This window comes from Daldinia caldariorum (genome assembly GCF_022478825.1).
Source record: "Daldinia caldariorum strain CBS 122874 unplaced genomic scaffold F4812scaffold_9, whole genome shotgun sequence".
NCBI lineage: Eukaryota > Fungi > Ascomycota > Sordariomycetes > Xylariales > Hypoxylaceae > Daldinia > Daldinia caldariorum.
Genome location: NW_025953045.1, coordinates 1,128,516 through 1,147,479, shown reverse-complemented (window position 1 = coordinate 1,147,479; position 18,964 = coordinate 1,128,516). Strand labels below are relative to the sequence as shown.

Genomic DNA, 18,964 nt, shown 5'->3' with positions numbered 1-18,964 from the left:
GTTTAGCGTAAGTTTATTTATTTATTTGTTTGCTTGTTTATATTCATCGTTTGAGGTTTGTTTTAGGTCTAGTAGAGAGACATCAGTGACATCGGTGGCATCGGTGGCATGCATCTCCATGAACGAGGCGAGGACCTTTGTTGGCAAATATAGAAATTATAATAGTAAATGGATTTCGGATAGATACCCACCTATAGTTAGTAGTTGGATGTTGCTGTGAAAACCCTGTTAGGATCTACGAATAATTAATTCAATGACTTAACTACCTCCTAGTAAGGGTAGGAGGTAGGCAAGGGAAGACCAAAACAGCGACTGTGTTGATCGAAATTTCATGTTGAATGTACAGGGGAGAGCTTAACGGATCGAAAAAAATGGTAGCAACAAAAGCCATACTCACGAAGCTTACCCCGACCTTCCTCGGCTATTGGGAAAGCTGTGTTGAGAAATACGCGTACCATTTGAAATATAAGGGGATTTTTCTATACCCTGGGCATATCACAAATCGCGGACGATGCTGGACGACGTTTAGACAGAAAATGCGCACTGGCTGCTTCTATTTTCTATCCAGATCCGGTTGACGGATATGAATCATTGCTCAGCTCTTTTTTTCTCTAGCTGCATGAACCTTGGTCCGACTTATTTCCTCAGTCTTTCAAATCTCAAAACGCCATGAGGGGAATCATGTCATAGATCAAAATGCCAACGCCGTTTTTGTTGAAAAAAATGACCTGCCGGCACTCCTGGCCCTTTTTTTGATTCCTCATGCCCTATTTCCCCAATGCCAGTTGATGCGTAGACTCATGCTTGTTGAAACACAGACTATCCCCCACGTAATTAAGGGGATTAAAACGAGTTGACTTATGAACCCGAATGTATTTAACTATAGAATGTTGATAAACGTGCACCTCAGTGATTGATGTACAAGGTTGAAATTAGTATCGGTAGCTGCAGAATTTGGTCAGTAAAAAGAAGTACAAGCTTTCGTTGGAGGGAAGGTAACATACTGGTCGCTCTTGAAAGGACCCTCAAGCTCTAATCCGAGGTACTCGCCTTGCACCTTGGTAAGGGTAGTGAGCTCGGCGTTGACGTGGGAGAGGTGCAGTCTGGCGACTTCCTCGTCTAGGACCTTGGGCAGCACGTAGACGCCGACGGGGAGCTTCTCTGTCTTGGCGAAAGCGGCGTACTTCTGGCCGAAAGCCTTGTCTTGGGCCTTGAACAGCATGATCTGGGCGAGAACTTGGTTGCTGAAAGAGCAAGACATAACGAAGGATGAGTGGCCGGTGGCACAGCCAAGGTTGACCAATCGGCCCTCAGCTAAGAGGATGATGTGTCGGCCGTTGGGCATAAGGTATCGGTCTACCTGAGGCTTGATGTTCTGGACGCTCTTGGCGTTCTTCTTCAACCAGGCGACGTCAATCTCAATATCGAAGTGACCAATGTCTGTATAAAATGATTAGATACTAGGCGAGTAAGGCTATTAGAGTAAGTGTATACATACTGCAAACAATGGCATCGTTGGGCATGGCCTCGAAGTGAGAGCCAACTAGGATATCTCGGCAGCCGGTAGTGGTGACGAAGATCTGACCGATAGGGGCGGCCTTCTCCATGGTGGTAACCTGGAAGCCAGCCATAGCAGCCTGGAGGGCGTTGATGGGGTCAACTTCGGTAACGAGGACGCGGGCACCCATTCCGTGGAGAGCCATAGCGCAACCCTTACCGACGTCACCGAAACCGGCAACGACGGCAATCTTACCAGCAATCATGACATCGGTGGCGCGCTTGATACCGTCGATTAGAGACTCGCGGCAACCGTAGAGGTTGTCGAACTTGCTCTTGGTAACGCTGTCGTTGACGTTGATGGCGGGGACTAGGAGAGTGTTGTTCTTCAGCATTCGGTACAAGTGGTGAACACCAGTGGTGGTCTCCTCGGAAACACCGTAGCAGTCCTTCAGCATCTCGGGGTACTTGTCGTGGACGAGGTGAGTCAAGTCACCACCGTCGTCGAGGATCAGGTTGAGCTTCTTGCCATCCTTGAAAGCGACTAGTTGCTGCTCCAAGCACCAGTTGTACTCCTCCTCGGTCTCGCCCTTCCAGGCAAAGACAGGGACACCGGCAGCAGCGATGGCAGCGGCGGCGTGGTCCTGGGTGGAGAAGATGTTGCAAGAGGTCCAGGTAACCTCGGCACCGAGAGACGTTAAGGTCTCAATCAGGACGGCGGTCTGGATAGTCATGTGCAGGCAACCGGCGATGCGGGCACCGGCAAGAGGTTGGTCTGCGGCATACTTCTTTCGGATAGCCATCAGACCGGGCATCTCGTTCTCCGCGAGCTCGATCTCCTTGCGGCCAAAGGCGGCAAGAGAGAGGTCAGCGACCTTGAACTTGCTAGCGGGAGCAGCCATCTCTAAGAGACTGTTAGCAATCCTGGTCGCGGTACGATCAAAGAGTATTGATCCGGGTAGTAAGACATACTGATATAATTTATCTGGGGTGAGGGGCGGTGAAGGGATGAGCTGGCGGGAAGAACGGATATTTCTATGTAAGACGGAAGGTTAGCAAGTGAAACTCGAAGAATATAGCCCAGCTTCGCATGGTCGTATATATCTGGTTGAAGTGTATGATTTCGGTATATAGGAACTGGACTTACAGATGATGCCCTACGGGAAAATGAGGTAAATTGGAATGGTAAAAGTAAAAGGAAAGGAGGGAGATGGAGATGGAGGAGGAGAAGAAGGGAAAGAAAAATGGACGGAGGAGAAAAATAGGTACCCTAAAATACCTAAAATACTGCAAAGTGCCTAAGATAAGCTAAAGTACCCAAAGATGTTCCTAAATATGTACCTCAATATGTACCTACCCTACAAGGTGTTAAAGCTGCTAAGCTGTAGGTATTTTTCTCTCTCTCTATCAGCTCCGGGTCTACCCCTCAGCCCCTCTTTCTCACAAAAAAAAGTCTATTGAGGTGTTGGCGCTCGTTGATACTGATTGCTGGCTTAGACGCTAATACTATCTTAGATTAGAGGATTTGGTCCCTGAAAAAAAATGCCCCTCATCCCGCCTCATCCATCCACTCGGCAAATCTTTTTGGGTGTGCTATTGGAATCTTACCTAGTAACTCCGTGCAGCACGGATTGCCATCTAAATACCTAGGTACTTGCCTTTCCACTCCTACTATCTATTTTTTCATAGGTCATCCTCTATCAAATATACCCACATCTCCCGCATTCTTCCCACTCCTCATACTGCTTAGGTACCTAGGTATTTCCTAACAACGGAACGAACTCGGGACCGTCAAGGTTGGATTCCACGTAGGATTTGCAGAGTAAGATCTGTCAGCATTTGGTGATTGGCGGCGTCGCCTTTACTTTCCATTGTTCACTTTCACTTATAAGATTATGACAATCACATAGTTTACGAAAGAGTTAGCTATCCATTAATTAACTGATAACTGACAGAAGTTCAAAGCGTGCAGAGCACTGAATACATAACTAGTATATATGCAAAGATGGATATTTCCTACTTGCATATCTTGGTACCTAACCTTAGGTACAGGTACCTAATCTAAGTACATCAAGTTAGATATGTATAAGTACCTAAGGTACCTAAGGCTACCTAGGTATACACATGCGGCGCAAACGAGGAAAACGTGGAATTTCGGCCGTGAAAAAAAGGGACATCGGCCGTAAAAATTCGGGAGCAATATTATTCCTAACCCCCTTCCCCGACGATAGGTTGTCCGTTCGGGTTATTTTAGCGAATGCATATATATCAATGCTTACGCTAGCATCCTACGGACACTCTAGGCATGACATGACCCCCCAGAACAAGGCATGACATTAAGCCTTCCTTGACTTCAGTTCCAAGTCTTCAAATTCCTATGCTACGTAAGAGCTCTAACCTCGCAACAAGTCAAATAGAAGAAGTATCAGAATGACTCGATGGACGCAGCTCTACAGACCCTAAGTAGAAACCCTAAAACGCCTCCGGACGCCGGGCCGCATGCATCTATATCAATTAACCCTCCCCCTTTTTTTTTCCCTTTTCATAAACCTTTACTCAGGAAGAAGATTTCCCCTAACAGCGAACATCTTGGCGCTGACATTGGCTGTGAACCCGTCTATTTGCTTGCTGTACTGCTCGACCTGCTTGGCATTTAACATGCCTTCCAACCGGCTGGGCTCCTGAGGAAGCTTGAAGATTCGCTGCCACTCATCTTCCGGAAGAGGCTGCTGCTTAGCCGCAACACGCGCCGCATTCTCCGCCTTTCGCTTCGTCTGCCATGCCGTGATCTTGGCTTGCTCGCGAGCAAGTTGCCTCTGGTAGTACTGGTGGTTGTTTAACTCGGTGTAGTGAGACTCGATGCTGTCGAGTAGAAGATCGCACGTCTTCTCAAGGAATGGATCTATGGAAAGGTCGAGATTATCTGCCGACGGGTGAAGAGGCAGCTTAACAGAGTCGCCTTGCAGATCGGAAAGAGATGTCGGCAGGGACACTTCAGTTTCGGGAGCGGGGGCGGGGGCGGGTAGCTGGTGAAGGTAGGAAGTGAGGAGATGCGAGTTGTGAATGTGGATAGGGTATTCAATGAGGATATCCTTGAAGGATAGTTTCGACTTTTGCAGGCTGTTCTGCGTTAGTATCTAAGCCCTTGCATGATTGTTGTTATTATAATCTCACCTTTCGGTTGTGAATTTTCCTTCCTTGAAAGCGGCCATGAAGTTGGGGGTTAACTTGAATGCACGAAGGCTGAGCGCACCCTGCGAACTACGGCTGACATCGTGGACGAGAGCCACGGTCTTTTCGTTCTCGCGTTGATAGTGGTACTGATTCTCGATGAAGCTAGAGGTGACGAAGTTACCCATAGTAGCACTCGTGTACCAGCCCACATTGTTGGCGTCAACGTTGACCTCTTTGAGATGACGAATCATATCATTCTGGTAAATGATGTTGGCTTTGGCGCGCGGTGCGGCAGCGGCAAGAGCAGATGCATCGTTTTGGTGGCCACCTTCGACGTTCGCTAAATCAACCGTAGGAAACGGGAAAGTATTGGTGATTTCGAGGACGCCATCCTTGTCCATACCAACGATGGAGCCCGTAGCGGTCGTAGGGAAGCTGTTTGAGCAGTGCTTAACTATCTTCATAACAACCTATATAGGGCGTAGTAGTCAGTAACTAGCGACATGATGTATGATGATATAGGTTTATCCAAAGTTGGATGGAGGGGGGTTAAATATCAATAAGGAAAGCTATATGAAAAAAAAAAAAAAATGAAAAGAAAATACTAACCAACGACTCAACCTGAACCGTCTTGAACGGCGCATCCTTTTGGGAGTCGGCCATGATCGCGAATTAATTTGACCGGATAGATATTCGCGTCTTTTGGCGGATATACGGGATGGGGGGAATGGAATGGAGTTCGGTTGTTGCGGGTGACGAAGTTGGCGAATCTGCCCGTTAAGATTTTGAGGTTTTAGTGGGATGCGATTCTTGTATTCTTGTGGGTTACAAAATGGGAAAAATCGGGGGATTGAGGGACGGACCTTTTGCTGCCAGCTGGGTGACACCTGGGGAACTGCCATACCTATTACCCCGCAGGTTTCGATATCTCGATTAATATACTTAAACAGATAAAGCCAGGTACTACGTAGGTAAGTCAAATAACATAAATAGTTAGTTCAAATATGCGAATATGCGATAAAGCGCTTTTTACCCCAAAAGAAAGACGCTGACGGCGCAGCGCCGGCGTCAATGCATCAACGCTTCAATTGCTGAATGAAGTAACAGTAACAAACATCCCACTCTGCATTTTGGAACCCCCACGCCCATGTTGTCATTTTCCATGTCGACATTCCACAAAAAAAAACATATTTAAAGAGCCTCAAAGCAACGTCGTCCCCTTCCTAAATTTATTTCACTTCGTCATATGCTAGTTGTGTTTCATCCATCCATATAAAGATGAGTGAGGAGTGCACGATGAGGGTTGTCGCCAACATACCTACCTAGGTAGGTATACACATATACCCCCTTACCCCCTTACCCCCCCTTTAGGCTTTGACAACAACCCTGCAACCCAAGTGGATTGACCATCAACTTACGCTACTCGAAATAATGCTGGTCTTCTTCGTGTATATCAAATCCTCAATTAGGAGAGGGAAGCTAAACTTCCGATGTACGGAAAGGCATAGTCTACCCTAGGTATATCTCTCTCTCTTTTTCTTTCCTCTTAGTCCTATCTAAGACGCCCTACGCCCGATGTCTATCATCTATCTATTCTATCGCCGTCTTACACGACAGCCGATAACCGATATCTTGTTTGTTGGAAAGTCACAAGCAAAAAGGAAAGAAAGGGGGGGGGGAAGGAAAAGAAAAGAAAAAGGCAAACAATGTCGAGGGTCCTCTCGGCCGCGGACTGCTCCCATTCGCCAAACAACGGGTCTCCTCTATCTGAAGGACGTGAGGACGAACCATGCCGGGCGATCACCGTGCAGTCCAGTGTAACCCTACGTCCTCACTCCCAGTCAATAATCTCCCAGCTCTGCACGTCTTCCCGGATGATAAGCCTATGCCGGTCAATTTTCCAATGCGAGTACAACGACCGGGTGGCCGCCGCTGCTTTGCGATGTCCACGTCCGACTCCTCCCTTGATAGCTTCTTCCTGCGACCTCCACACGCAGGTAGCAAGGTTTCTGCCGTCCTTATCGGGACGCCCGAACCAATATCTGGAATCTGTTAGCGCGCGTCTTCCGCGAGACCCTTCCCGGGAACGAACACCTACTTCAAAAAGCCACCACTGGCTATCGCTTCGGCGTGTGCTACCTTATCCAGGGCCCCCAGATCCTCGTACACAGTTGTCGGTGGAATCTGTGACCGGAAAGCTACAATGAAGAAGGAAGTTTCCCTCCACTTGTGGCCGCGTTCTCGTACGAGTCGCGTTAATTCCTCGATAATCTCGTTCCAGTTGAAAGTCTCGGCATAGCCCGCGGTGGCATAATCTGGCCGTAAGCTCCTCATCCGAGTGAGGGCCTGAGCAAGCAGCGCGCTCTCGGCATCTAGAGTTCTCAAGTCGAGCAGGTGTTCTTGCTCGGTGTATGGCGACTGGACTAGGAAGTGTTCGTCGCGTATGGATTCGGCAATGCTATCGCTTAGAGGTGCCTCAACCTCCTGCGTCGAAACCTCTATTGGTTCCTTCTCGCGAGGGCTAATAGAGGGCAGCTCTGCAAGGTGTGGTAGCACCTGGTCTACGGCCATACTTGAGGATATTGGTGGGATAGTTCCTAAAAGTCCCTAAAAACGCTAGGCTGGTTGGCTGGCTGGCTAAAAGAGCGGATAGGGCGACAACTCGATTTTTATAGAGGTGGAACGTTGTCTTTATGGGAAAGTTGAAGAAAAGTTAAAGAGATACGACACGTTAAATCCAAAGGAAGGGTTCTAAGGTGGTTTTTATCCCTTAGGTAGGGACGGCTAAGAATCATAAGGTGATGTAAGTATGGCTCTCAGGGCAGCGTGACTATCAGGCTTAAATGGACGGATGAGTATATCACAGTCACATTGACAAGTGACAAGACAAAGCAAAGGAGATCTACTCAAGTTACCATCGTTCGGCGGTATGGCGAGCGGGACCCAGCTGCATGATAATGCTTATGTTCTTTGTGTGTAAGTTTGATAGATAGAATTTTTCTGGGGCGCTTTCCACCGCGGAACTGATCGCGCCATCCCGCAATCCGTTGATACCATCGGCCACAGCATTTAGCATTTAGCCAGGTAAGACAATCCCAGTTCCTAAAGTCATGCTAGAATCACGATTCTCGAAGTGAATAGTGAAAGTTGGTATATTAATCACTCACTCTTTCGCTTCTTTTTCTTTCCTTACATATCTAGGTTAGGTACCTATGTAGGTTAAGTACCTCTTAACTTTGATATCTTAGAAAAAGGGGACCATACTACAGCCTACAACCTACAGGACCCCTAGAACAGAAGAGTCAATTAATCAATCTGATGTCTCATGCAAGCTGCTTGAGAGAACTGCTAGTCAAGCAAGCATGCGGCATGTAGCATGCAACCCACCAATGCGGCCTCGATCTTGATAGACAACGTGTTTGATAGAGCTCATATATTAGAATACGTACCTACCTAACGTAGGTATGTATATCCCGATATCCGTGTCTACCTCCTGTTCATACCTAATCTCTCACTATCACTATCAATGTCAATATCAATATCAATATCAATATCAATATCAATATCAATATCGGGCATGCTTAGATCGTGGTATCCGAATTGACGAATCGGAGTCGATCGGGCCAACCCTTCACGTTTCTCGGCTGTTACTTACATGGTACGTGGAAACGCAAACCAAGTTATAATATGCTATAACTACCAGACCACCAGATACGACGAAGAAGATGATACGACGATATCTATCAATCAACCAATTCTCTACCCAAAGTTTCACGACTACTATGATCAAATTGTGGCGTTGGCAAGTTCTTTCGTTATTTTTTTCATTTCTCACTTCTGTAACCCCCCTCCAACGTCTATTATGCTCGTAGATGATATCCAACCAATTCAATTATCACCCCGTTCTAGTCGGATTACAGTGATGCACGCATAGTCGATAGGCTCTAGATATCCCAGATAATGCAGATAATGCAGATAATGCGAAGCATACCACCAAAGCAGGAAGATCGCCATCGGCGGATAATAACCACCTGGTATGAACTAAGCCCTGACGGATTATCCCCAAGGGTCCCAAGGGTTGCTGTCCCTCTTTGCCCCTTGCGCGCATATTCCGAAGTAATTTTCCCCGAGGTGTCTGCGTGTTAGGTATGTGTCTGCGCATCTGAAAAAATCCCAACTGCCAAGAGACATAAGGGATTGCGGCGCCCATGCCGATGCCGATGCCGGTAACATACCTATGTAGCTCGGAGCATCCTTACCTTAGGTTAGGTAGATTCTCGAGATCCCTCCACACGCAGCTGTCCCACGCGAATGTAACCTTTTAGCTCCAATCCGCCTGAATTGGGGTCCTGCGAATCGGAAAATGCGAATCTCCCTGCGCGGCTGATCCAGGTCGTTGGAGTCGAACTTGCCCTCGGAAACGACAGCTCAATATTTGACCCTTGTTCAATAGCTGCCGAGAAGGAAAAAAAAAAGAAAAAGAAAAATAGAGAGAAAATAATCAATCAAGGTAAACAAGAGAAGAAGAAAAAATCCCGATTCATCTATTACCGAGTCGCCCCGCGGGATCGTCCCGGAATATTGACGATGTTATCATTGAGATATTACGGTTGTAGATCTAAGCTTAAAAGTCCAAGTTGTATCTTCCGTATTTAGGTACCTTTTGATTCGACATATTAAAGGACCATATGGTCCCTGTAGATTATAAGACTAAGGGGTTCGTCAACGCATCAGACTGCCGTTTAATCCTAGCTATATAGCATCGCTCACCTTCTCGTGGATCGACCATCTTCGTTTAATAGACAATCTTCGCATTGGTTTAAGTCGCATAGGAGGAGACGTTAGACGCTTACTACCTCCCACCTGATATTTTACCAAAGTTAGGTATTAATCCGTCCGAGTCGCAAATGATTTAAAAGCTAACCCTAGAAACTGCTGTCATTATATCGACTCTCCGGAGATATACACAATCTTTGAAATAGTAATAAATAGACAAATTCACTATCGCTTATGAGTTAGGTATGACATAAATACCTAGGTAGAGAGGTATTATATCTTCTACTACTGATTAACTATAGCATTATTCAGACCAATTTTACGCCACTGTAGTAAGATATTTGTCACGGTACGGTCCTATAGCATAGACCCTGGTGGGTCACCATCGTATATATAAGGTAGCTAGATGAGGGACTACCTACTGGTTCCCTTTTCCTTCTTTGTGCAGCAACAATTATCTCTACTCAAACCTTGACAGTATTTGTGGCATCCCATTGAATATCAGGCAATGACCTCTGGGACACAAGACTAGTTCATTGACTGGCTTGAATATGCACTCTCTCAAAGTGGTAGTCTATTTTCGAGTACCTTTGCAATCATTCGTAGCCCTCTAGGAAGCTAAGGCTGGTGTATATTTGTCAAGAATGCTATTAGAAACGATTTGAGCCTACTGTTACTAGGAACTTTTAGGTAATTGTGTTATAAACTTACATCTGTCTTTTCTATCTCTCGGTATACGCTTCCTCTACCCGCGGGTGTCAGAATGTCGCGCTTAATTGCCGCGTGTCTATATACTCGATCAGTATTGGCTACCTCCTAGCTCATGTGTAGGACGTTGGCAAGCGCCACGTGCCTACTTCTGCATGCATCTAATTTGAAACATTTAAACTGTAGGTTGGGCCTTTCGACATCTAGGTATTATTGGGATATCATATACCGACAATGTTGCAGCGAGAAACGTTGGGCTTCCCGGTATACCCCCTTAGACGCAGTAGTTCTCCGGTTCAACCCTTTTCCATGCCTAATTGGCACCATAGCCGGGCCAATCGTACGAGTATTATTTAAAATGTGTTTGATCGTCGAATTCCGATGGATTACCTTTATCTTTACGGCTGTGGGGGTTCGCAGAGAAGTATGAGAGCTACGTTGTCGAGAAAATGTCACAAGAGAGAGGCTCGGTGAAGAGGATCTTCATTAGGCTACTAATGAGTGGCAGCCGAAAACTCTCTCCACCATCAACCTCACAGCCTGCTGTTACGTGCCCTAATTTCATCTACGTTGGTCGGTTATCTAAAACCGCTCAGCTAAGAGATCCCCCCCTTAGACTTTTATTACATGTCGTGAATATGTAAAAGTGTGTCAGGTAACCTGCTTAAACGAGTGCTAGCCTCATGTCACAAAGGTCGGTGTCTGAGGTTGACTAGAGAATAAACCTATGCCCTCCTCTCATCGGAACCTTCATTATCACGCTACGAACGAGATGGGTATTCATAGGATCCGAACCCCACGGGGAAGCTGTGAAGTGAACATAATTGGCCTACGTATGAGAACGTCTCGTATACCTGGCTCTCGAGAATCCGAGAAAAGCTTAGCCAGGTGACGTAAAATATCAGGTTAGTAAGACAAGATAGAGCCTACATCTTGCTACTTTCGGACAAACAATAGCTTCCTCTAAGCCGACGATAGGTCTAGGTAGTGTTTCGAATGCCTGAACCCGTGGAACCTCTAAAGAAAGCTGGCCGGCTTTAGTGACGCAAACATGCTGGAGTAGTGTTGTAGAGAGCAAGATAAGAGTTCTCCGTGTAAAAAAAGGCAACTTCCCAAAGGAGTGAAATGTGGGAAGAGAGTATAACAATGATTTAAAATTACACCGAGTTAAGTCGTACGGCTCGGTCAGGACCTTTTCCGTTAGTAGGAGAATAGTCCTGCTGTTGTGACGAATAGATTGCATCGAAATTATGCCATTCATACTGTCAGCATCATTGTCTAGTCTCTAGTTGGCTACTATGGTGCGTGTCAAAAGTCAGCCCAATAGATACTCGTCCACAGCCTCCTCCTTATGGTCCACCATACATATACCACATATACCACATATACCCAAGGCATCTTATTAGCGTCCCTATAAACTGGGTCACGTAGCACAAATATAGAACTCGCGGAACGGAGATCCACATATTATCATCATAGGAGGTCTCTTGCTAAATGTTTGCGTGCAAAAAAGCTCAGGCCCGATGGATTGTACCACTACCGAAAAGGAGACGCGTGGGTTGCTATTCTCCTGTGGGGAGGTTTAGTCAAGCTTTTTGCTAGATCTCCCCCAACGAATCATACGAGACTAATTTCCTATACTGATAACGTTCTTTTTTGAGGTGTGACGTTGAAAGCAATCAGGCAATGGAGATTGTACGTTATACGAGGGGGAGATCAGGAGAGCCGTCGTGGGACATGAGGAAGAGGACTAATCACCGATATAATGTCCTGGAATATAATAGATGTACTATGCTAGGCAAGCTCATTGACGACTATAGCCCTAACCCTAACTGTAATATCAGGTACCTAGGTATTGTATATGTGTGATCTTGGCCCTTGTGGATTCTGTATCCGTAATGAGATTCTTCCCCAGGTTTCCTGAATGGGGGCAGATTTGCCGGGAACCCACTTCGCACGGCCTTTCACTATAGTTCGAGGCTCCATGAGGGGTTCAGGTTTTAAAAAGATGTATTGTGTATTTGCTATTTGGAAGACAGTAGCGAATGGAAATAGCCCGATAAGAAAGCGGTAAGGTAACGGTATGTCGGGGCTCGAATCTGCGGAGGCTGGGTAGCAAACCGCCAGACAAAAGCTAAGGTACGCTTGGAAGGGCCATCATAATAGAACACACCCATATTCCCGGATCGACATCCTTGCTGACTTCTAGAACGGTGTGGAAACACACAATCGTCTAGCCACGAAAGGGAACCACGTGTGCCGATTTAGTAGCTTGGTTGTAAGAAGGAGATGCAACATCGATGATACAGGGGAAATGATGGAAACTAAGTTCGTCGGTATGGCTTGGTCGTGTAAGGTATGAGGAAAGGGTCCTTCCAATTTCGTCATAATGTCATCTGCTATGTCCCGATATCGCGTCTTCCAATATGAAGAACGAATGCTGCCCACCCGTCAAGTTGGATATATATTAGGTATATATATATGAGTGAGAAACTCCTGATCTGACTCTTTGGAAAAAAGCTTGTCTTCAGGAACTCCAACTTAGAATCATTGCAGCTTTGAACGATAACTACTACCTCGCAGCAAGAAAAGCCCTTATTTATACATCCAAAATGCTCTCACCCACCGAGTTTCTCTCCCTCTTGCTGCTCTTGCCTACGCTCGCCTCAGCCCAGGCTGGCTTTGTCGCGTTCAAAGAAAAGACCTGCAGCGAGCGTCTTGACATTTGGGCCGACGGGCAGCTGATCGACGGCGGTAAGCTTATTATAGACCACGCTCTGAGAGAGAGGGGGGATTTCAACGGCGGCCATAACTACGACAATATAACATTCCCCGGCGCGCAAGCTACCGGGGACTGGGAAAAGGACACAGGGACTCAGTTTGTCTATTGGAAAGTGCAGCAGCCAGACCCGACATGTCAGTTTATACTGTTGAGGAACACTCAGCGAGGATGGGAATCTCTTAGCCAACTACCCGGAGACGAGTTATTGAGGGTGTCTGATGAGGGTTGCTACTACACGGCTGTCAATGTAAGTCTAGAGTCTATTACCTGATATATTGGGACATGCTTCTGACGAGGAGAAAAAAAAGCCCAACATCGACTTGATCACCAGCTTCTGCTGCGGCCGTGATGATTGCTCTATTGCGGAGATCGAAGTCCAATATCCGTCTCCCGAGGATACCCCTAACGACAAGGCCCCGAGCTGTACAGTCAAGTCTTACGATGCCACACCTACGGTAGAAGACGGTGTGCAGATAGCTGTTACTAGGCCGCAGACCTGCGAGGCTCCCCCGGCTTGCACGCACTCGATAACACAGAGCAAGATGGTCGGCACGGCCGTGTCGCATTTCCAGTCGTTTTCGTGGACGACCGAGGAAGGGGTTGACGTATGTCCATCATGAATTTACTTTGCTACCTACCTATCTTTTCCGGGCGTTATCTCGCTAACACAAAATGCTCTCTCTCTCTCTCCCGCTTTCAGGTCAAAATCGACGCTGGCATCGAATTTATCGTAGAATCCAAGTTTTCCGCGGGCATCAACTTCAACATCGCGCAGAGCTGGATGGACGAGACCGGCACGACCCTGACGGAAACCAACATCACGGCGTCGTCGGAGGGGGAAAGGCAGCAGGTGGGAACCGTGGCGTTCTACGCCTTCACGCCGCAGTACGACTGCTGGAAAGGCGAGGTTAGCTGCGGCAAGGACCAAGCCGGGAACGAGGTGGTGATCAGGGATGTTAACTTTTGCCAGCCTCGAATCTCCAGCACGGGTGATTCGGCTGGGCTTTTCAGGATGGTGTATATTTCGGGATGACGAGTGGTAACCTAGATAGGTACCTAGGTTAGGCACCTGTTTTGGCCAAAGGGGAGGCGGGACGTCCCCTGTTGTTAGATAGTTTTCCTTACGTTCTGCTTTTTATAACGTTCTTCCGCACACGATTTGACATCTTCGAATTGTCGAGCAACTCGAAGATTCTAGGCTAGGATAAGATACCAGGAAAGGGAAGCGAAGCGAAGCGAAGGGAAAGGAAAGAGGGAAAGGCGGATAGAATTATCGATCGGCCGCAAGGGATTTTTATTTATAGGAACGACAGAGGCGCAGACGCAGGTCGCTATTCATTACATTAAATAAACGTGTTATCTTCGCTATTATTCCCATTTCTTCTCGAGAGCCAAACTTTTGCTACTTCATACGTTCCCAGGTAGAGCCCGCTACCGACCAGCGTCCATACAGCCCGAAGAACCGCACCCCTGAAGAGTCCTCGTATGCCATTCTCCGAAACAACTTCGCGTGCTACGGCGAGTCCACTCCGTGCTTGGTACCTGGCTGCCTGCTGCGACGTCTGCGTCCGGTCACGGGAACCTTGCTCTACGTCCTGGCTGCTCCCGGCTGCGATCATCATCCGCGTCTTTACCACATCCATAGGGGTCGTAACCACGGCGGCGATGCTACCGGCCAGCCCGGCACTTGTCCCCGTGACAAGTCCCGTCTCGAACAGCGTCTTCTTCTCCGTCGCGCCGGACCGCTGGTTAGATTGGCTTTGGGCCGGCGTGCCTGATCTCCGACTCCAGATCTTGGAACGAATGAACTCGAAGATGGGGAACTGGATAGCCGTAAAAGGTAAATTCCGGGCTACGAGTGCGGTGTATCCGGATAGCAGCTTCCGGCCTACGCCCGTGCCGTCGGCGGTTAATTGCTTTAGAGCTTGAAGGGAAGCGGATTTATGCGAGCTGCCCGGTTTCCGCGGCAATACTTGAGCGTTCTGTTTGATGACCTCGCAGGGAGTGAGGACCAAACACGATGCGCACTCGGCGACGGCAGATGCGCTTGAGTGCACCAGAGGTTGCGGGAGACCCAAGGGCGACCCGTGACGGTCCACAAACGACTTGGTAGCTTCGTAGGTGGTAAAGAAGGTTCCCGCAGCGGGCAGAGTGGCGACTATAACTATGCCTATACCCTGATAAAGGCCCCTGAAGAGCTGCCTCGAGGGCAATTTGGTCTTAGTAGACGGGTCGGCAAAAGTCTTGATGAAGTCTTGACTTTGCTGGCGGGTTTTCAGGGTATCTAACGGATAGATAATCAAGTCTACGACGAAAGCTGCGGCGCCTCCCGCCTATTCCGTTAGAATGAATATAGCTTCGATTTGGATTCGGGAAGATTACAAGTTAGAAAGAAAAAAAAAAAAAAAAAAAAAAAGAGTCGAGATTAATAAGACATGAAAAAAGCTTACCAGCATCACATCGAGGTTCGAACTCCCGTTCATCGTGGCAGCTCTAGTAATCTGAATAATTTGAAAGGGGTCCGGCGATGTGAGATCCCTTCACTTCCTTGGAGATCTGGATCTGGGTCTGATTAGATTGATAAGATTACCTTAGGTAGGTAGGTATGCAGAGTCTACGTAGGAAGCAAGTATGTGCTCTCCCATAACAATATGAGGCTATAATGACATGATCGGAACTACGTTTTCCATGTAAGTACAAACAAGTAAAAAGTATCAAAATGAATTACATCATACCTACAACGGCCAACATTAGTCACCCATAATTACATATCACCCTCGTTTTATCTCAATTCGCATTTGTTTTTCCATGTGTTAAAGACTTAAGCACATATAGGAGGTATACAATTAACAGCCCCTTATATCATGGGACCAAGTTCCATGTCAAGAAGCAGGGTTCAGAAAAGGGTCCTATGAAGAGGAAGACCTCAGCTAAAAAAGACATGGTGATTTGGCGCCTGATGGTCAAGTTTGGCGTCATATATTAATTTTGTCTACGTCTTACACTGATGAAGTACGAATAGATGGATATCATGTAGGGGCATTGCTTCATCCCCCAGTATTTTAATCCTCATCCCAATATTTCATTAGCCGTCTGTACCACTGCTTCTAAACGTGGCACATAATGCGGCATAGTGATGTGTCAAATCCAGCACGTTTTGCGGTAGGCTTGTCGCCTGAATGATCGACCGCACCTTGACAGCACCCTCTTCTTCGATTAACACCCTTATCGTATGGAGAAGCTCGGGAGAAAACTCAGAGTACCAACGGTACTGCCAAGTTACAAGACGGATAACGGCAGCTATCGTATCTCTCGTCATCTTCTGCTTCTCGAACGCTCGTAGGATACCCGATAACGCCTTCGGACTGAACCGCGCTGCGAGACAAGCCCTGTATGCCTCGACTGCTTCGTCGTGGTGCTGGAGGCGCTCCGCTAAGGCACCAAGAATTTCCCACTCTTCGGCCGATTTCTTGTACTGCATAGATTGAGCCCTGTATTGGGCCATCTGCGTTCTCCATATCGTGTAGACACGGAGATCTTCGTAGAGTACCATAAAGAGGCTATCGAGCCATCTTTCGCATAGCCGCTTATTATTTAAGCGCGAGAGATGCTCGTCGGTGGTGCCATTCTGCAGATGTCGCATTAATACTAGTCTTCTAAAACTTGAAAAAGTCAAACTTACGTTATCTCCGTCGGCCTTGACCTCGCCAGGATCAATGGTGTGAGTTGGCTTCTCTACGTCGTCCCCTTCGTCGTGGCCGTTGGTTAGCTTCTGCGCGCTAGAGTCGGTATCGGCTGCGCTCTTTTCGTCGTCAGCCTCCTCGTCGGTTTGATCGCCGTTGGTCGCAGGTTCTGGACTTCCTCGCAGCCCGTCGATGCTCGGGTTGCGTTTTGTCGACTGCGCCTGAGAGACTGTATCCTGCTTCTCTGTCCGGTACTCATCCTCCATAACAAAAACGTTGCTTCGTATTTTTAGCAGCTGGTCCCAACCAATTTTTGCCGTCATCTCGGTGAGAATACTGTAAGCTAGCTTGAAGGTACCGCGATAGGATGCTGCGCGGAGGTTGAGGAGGCTTGGATCTACCTGCTCCGAGTATCTAGATTCAGGTTCGCTGTCGATTTCGTCTAAGCGCGTCTCGGGTAATGTAGGAAGGTAAACATCCTTAGGCTCTGGCATTACCGGCGCATCCTTATCCTGATAGGTGAACATCGGACACGAGTTCAGGATTGTGAGCGCATTCTCCCAATCTTCCATTGCGACGTAAACTTGTGCCAACCTCGCCCAAGTACCGAATTCGCTAGGTGCAGCGATCGTACTGCGATCCGCACAACCCAGAGCCATCTTCAGCCTTTCCTCCTTTTGCGCCGGAGTTTCGGCTGCCAATGCCTTCTTGAGGAGAAATTCCGCCTGGGTATCTAACATGACATAGTCCATGGGTGAGTCTTTGAGCGCTTGGTATAGCACGCGCACACCCTGTACTTCCTCGTTACCCATAAAGAGGACCTTGGCGAGTAGTGATGATACCTCGACATTCTGAGACCTCAACTTCTCGAAGAGGTTAATGGCAGAAGCAAAGCGTCCGGTCGTATGAAAATATTTGAGAAGGCCGGTGGTGAGGTGGTTGGATACGTTGTTCGGAACTTGTACTACAGAATCGGAACCTAGTTGCCAACCTACAAGGTGTTAATATCTGCATTGGAGTTCGCATGAGGAAGAAGGTTTGCATACCTCTGAAAAAGAGACTCTCGGCAGCGCTTAAGAATCGGTGCTCGGTCTCGGTGTTGGTGACGGGATTAAATCGCCTCACACCCATAATCTTTCTAATAGTATCGCCGCTCCCATCGTCGGCGTACGAATAGGCACGCAAAACGCTACAGAGATATGTTTCCAGCCATAATTCATCTGTCGCCTTTCGTTTCTCTCCCCTCTCGTCAACACAGTAGGCCTCAACCGTTCCCGGAATGGTGACATGGACACGCATATCAAGCCTGGAGAATGCATTGTAGCAGCAGTATAGACCTTCGACTATCTTGTGTGTGGCGACTTGGCCATGTTCCTTGTAAGTGAGAGTATTTATATAAGCAGCGAGACTGGCCGAGGAGGATGCATCGACACCGGTAACATGGTGATATACTCCTGTCTATGTACGCAAGCAGATTTAGTATCGATTATTCCTAGCAAGTTGATTAATCGGACATACCTGTTTTACAGTGTTTCTGAGGTTTTGTTTCAGGAGGTGGACTAGATCAGGAGGGCCAAGCTCTCGCAATGACACCAAGGTCTCGGTACGGGCATCGATTGATTCGTGTAGAACCTCTTCCGAAATCCTAGAGTGAGTATTATTAGCAGCGAAGATGCAATCGACGAAAAAAAAAAATAGAAAAATAGAAAAGAAGAGAAAAAAAAAAAAACCATTTGGAGATATCTTACTCTGGAACTGCCGGCGGAGGCATAGCGACGGGTTGCGGGTGGATGGCGTTGCGAGTGGATGGCGCAGTACCGCCTTTAGGAAATGCCAATCAGTGCTCTCGAATCTCGATGCTGTGGAGTGTTTAGGATAATTAAGAATAACCAGGCTCAATTCCTAGAAACATAAATATCATAGTATAACGTTAGGCAACATTAGAAAGAGTGAATAAATTTAAGAGGGAAATGATTGCGTGTTGTCCAACTGCCGAACCGCGCACATATGGAAATGGTATGAGACGATACGGCCTGGAAAGGGAACAGGTTTGACAGAGGAGCTTATTGCTTTTGGTAACGTTTTGGTACGTTTTGGTACGTTTTGGTGTGCATGTGTTAACTTTGAAGGTTTGGGAACGCACGAGCCATCAGAAAGATGAGAATGCGTCGAGGTGGTGGATATAATGATATTGTACATAGTAGACAACGAATTGGAATAGCGGGGTAGAGCTTTGGGGGGGGGGGGGGGGGGGGGGGGAAAATTTAAAATAAAAAAAAAAAAAAACCCAAAAAAATTTTTTTTTTAAAAAATTTTTTTAAAAATAATTAAAAAGGTGAGTAGA

General features: G+C 47.3%; 6 protein-coding genes across 6 annotated transcripts; 1 reads left to right on the top strand and 5 right to left on the bottom strand.

The window, feature by feature from the left end:
• Positions 1-747: 747 nt before the first annotated feature.
• Positions 748-2,532, bottom strand: F4812DRAFT_430428 (Adenosylhomocysteinase). The gene is made up of 4 exons (XM_047934351.1): positions 2,470-2,532; positions 1,499-2,401; positions 1,005-1,440; positions 748-945 (listed from the first exon to the last, which is right to left on the bottom strand). Exons 2-4 carry the CDS (start codon positions 2,397-2,399, stop codon positions 933-935), a joined length of 1,350 nt encoding a protein of 449 aa, XP_047789982.1. The 5' UTR covers positions 2,400-2,401; positions 2,470-2,532; the 3' UTR covers positions 748-932.
• Positions 2,533-4,049: 1,517 nt separating this feature from the next.
• Positions 4,050-5,334, bottom strand: F4812DRAFT_459770 (eukaryotic translation initiation factor 3 subunit 3; the record flags this gene model as incomplete). Its single annotated transcript, XM_047937606.1, has 3 exons — positions 4,050-4,617; positions 4,672-5,141; positions 5,281-5,334. 3 exons carry the CDS (start codon positions 5,332-5,334, stop codon positions 4,050-4,052), a joined length of 1,092 nt encoding a protein of 363 aa, XP_047789981.1.
• A 1,163-nt stretch (positions 5,335-6,497) lies between these two features.
• On the bottom strand, positions 6,498-7,412 carry F4812DRAFT_404472 (uncharacterized protein). Its single transcript, XM_047932268.1, has 2 exons — positions 6,770-7,412; positions 6,498-6,713 (listed from the first exon to the last, which is right to left on the bottom strand). The coding sequence occupies exons 1-2, from the start codon at positions 7,240-7,242 to the stop codon at positions 6,503-6,505; spliced, it is 684 nt and encodes a 227-aa protein (XP_047789980.1). The 5' UTR covers positions 7,243-7,412; the 3' UTR covers positions 6,498-6,502.
• Positions 7,413-12,767: 5,355 nt separating this feature from the next.
• Positions 12,768-13,970, top strand: F4812DRAFT_459768 (uncharacterized protein; the record flags this gene model as incomplete). Its single annotated transcript, XM_047937605.1, has 3 exons — positions 12,768-13,184; positions 13,246-13,542; positions 13,638-13,970. The coding sequence occupies 3 exons, from the start codon at positions 12,768-12,770 to the stop codon at positions 13,968-13,970; spliced, it is 1,047 nt and encodes a 348-aa protein (XP_047789979.1).
• On the bottom strand, positions 13,537-15,606 carry F4812DRAFT_430411 (mitochondrial carrier). Its single transcript, XM_047934350.1, has 2 exons — positions 15,388-15,606; positions 13,537-15,270 (listed from the first exon to the last, which is right to left on the bottom strand). Exons 1-2 carry the CDS (start codon positions 15,418-15,420, stop codon positions 14,281-14,283), a joined length of 1,023 nt encoding a protein of 340 aa, XP_047789978.1. The 5' UTR covers positions 15,421-15,606; the 3' UTR covers positions 13,537-14,280.
• Positions 15,607-15,762: 156 nt separating this feature from the next.
• F4812DRAFT_430407 (chaps-domain-containing protein) lies at positions 15,763-18,822 on the bottom strand. Its single transcript, XM_047934349.1, has 5 exons — positions 18,369-18,822; positions 18,139-18,265; positions 17,667-18,078; positions 16,620-17,611; positions 15,763-16,565 (listed from the first exon to the last, which is right to left on the bottom strand). Exons 1-5 carry the CDS (start codon positions 18,389-18,391, stop codon positions 16,023-16,025), a joined length of 2,097 nt encoding a protein of 698 aa, XP_047789977.1. The 5' UTR covers positions 18,392-18,822; the 3' UTR covers positions 15,763-16,022.
• Positions 18,823-18,964: the final 142 nt, after the last annotated feature.

Bases quoted from the DNA above. Each gene is read 5' to 3' on its own strand.
- F4812DRAFT_430428 (XM_047934351.1), bottom strand. From the start codon at position 2,399: ATGGCTGCTCCCGCTAGCAAGTTCAAGGTCGCTGACCTCTCTCTTGCC. The intron at 1,441-1,498 runs GTATGTATACAC...CATTTTATACAG, and splicing joins CAACGATGCCATTGTTTGCA to ACATTGGTCACTTCGATATT.
- F4812DRAFT_404472 (XM_047932268.1), bottom strand. From the start codon at position 7,242: ATGGCCGTAGACCAGGTGCTACCACACCTTGCAGAGCTGCCCTCTATT. The intron at 6,714-6,769 runs GTAGGTGTTCGT...AACAGATTCCAG, and splicing joins GCCAGTGGTGGCTTTTTGAA to ATATTGGTTCGGGCGTCCCG.
- F4812DRAFT_430411 (XM_047934350.1), bottom strand. From the start codon at position 15,420: ATGAACGGGAGTTCGAACCTCGATGTGATGCTG. The intron at 15,271-15,387 runs GTAAGCTTTTTT...CTAACGGAATAG, and splicing joins CGAACCTCGATGTGATGCTG to GCGGGAGGCGCCGCAGCTTT.
- F4812DRAFT_430407 (XM_047934349.1), bottom strand. From the start codon at position 18,391: ATGCCTCCGCCGGCAGTTCCAGA. The intron at 17,612-17,666 runs GTATGCAAACCT...AACACCTTGTAG, and splicing joins CGAGAGTCTCTTTTTCAGAG to GTTGGCAACTAGGTTCCGAT. The intron at 16,566-16,619 runs GTAAGTTTGACT...CGACATCTGCAG, and splicing joins TCAAGGCCGACGGAGATAAC to AATGGCACCACCGACGAGCA.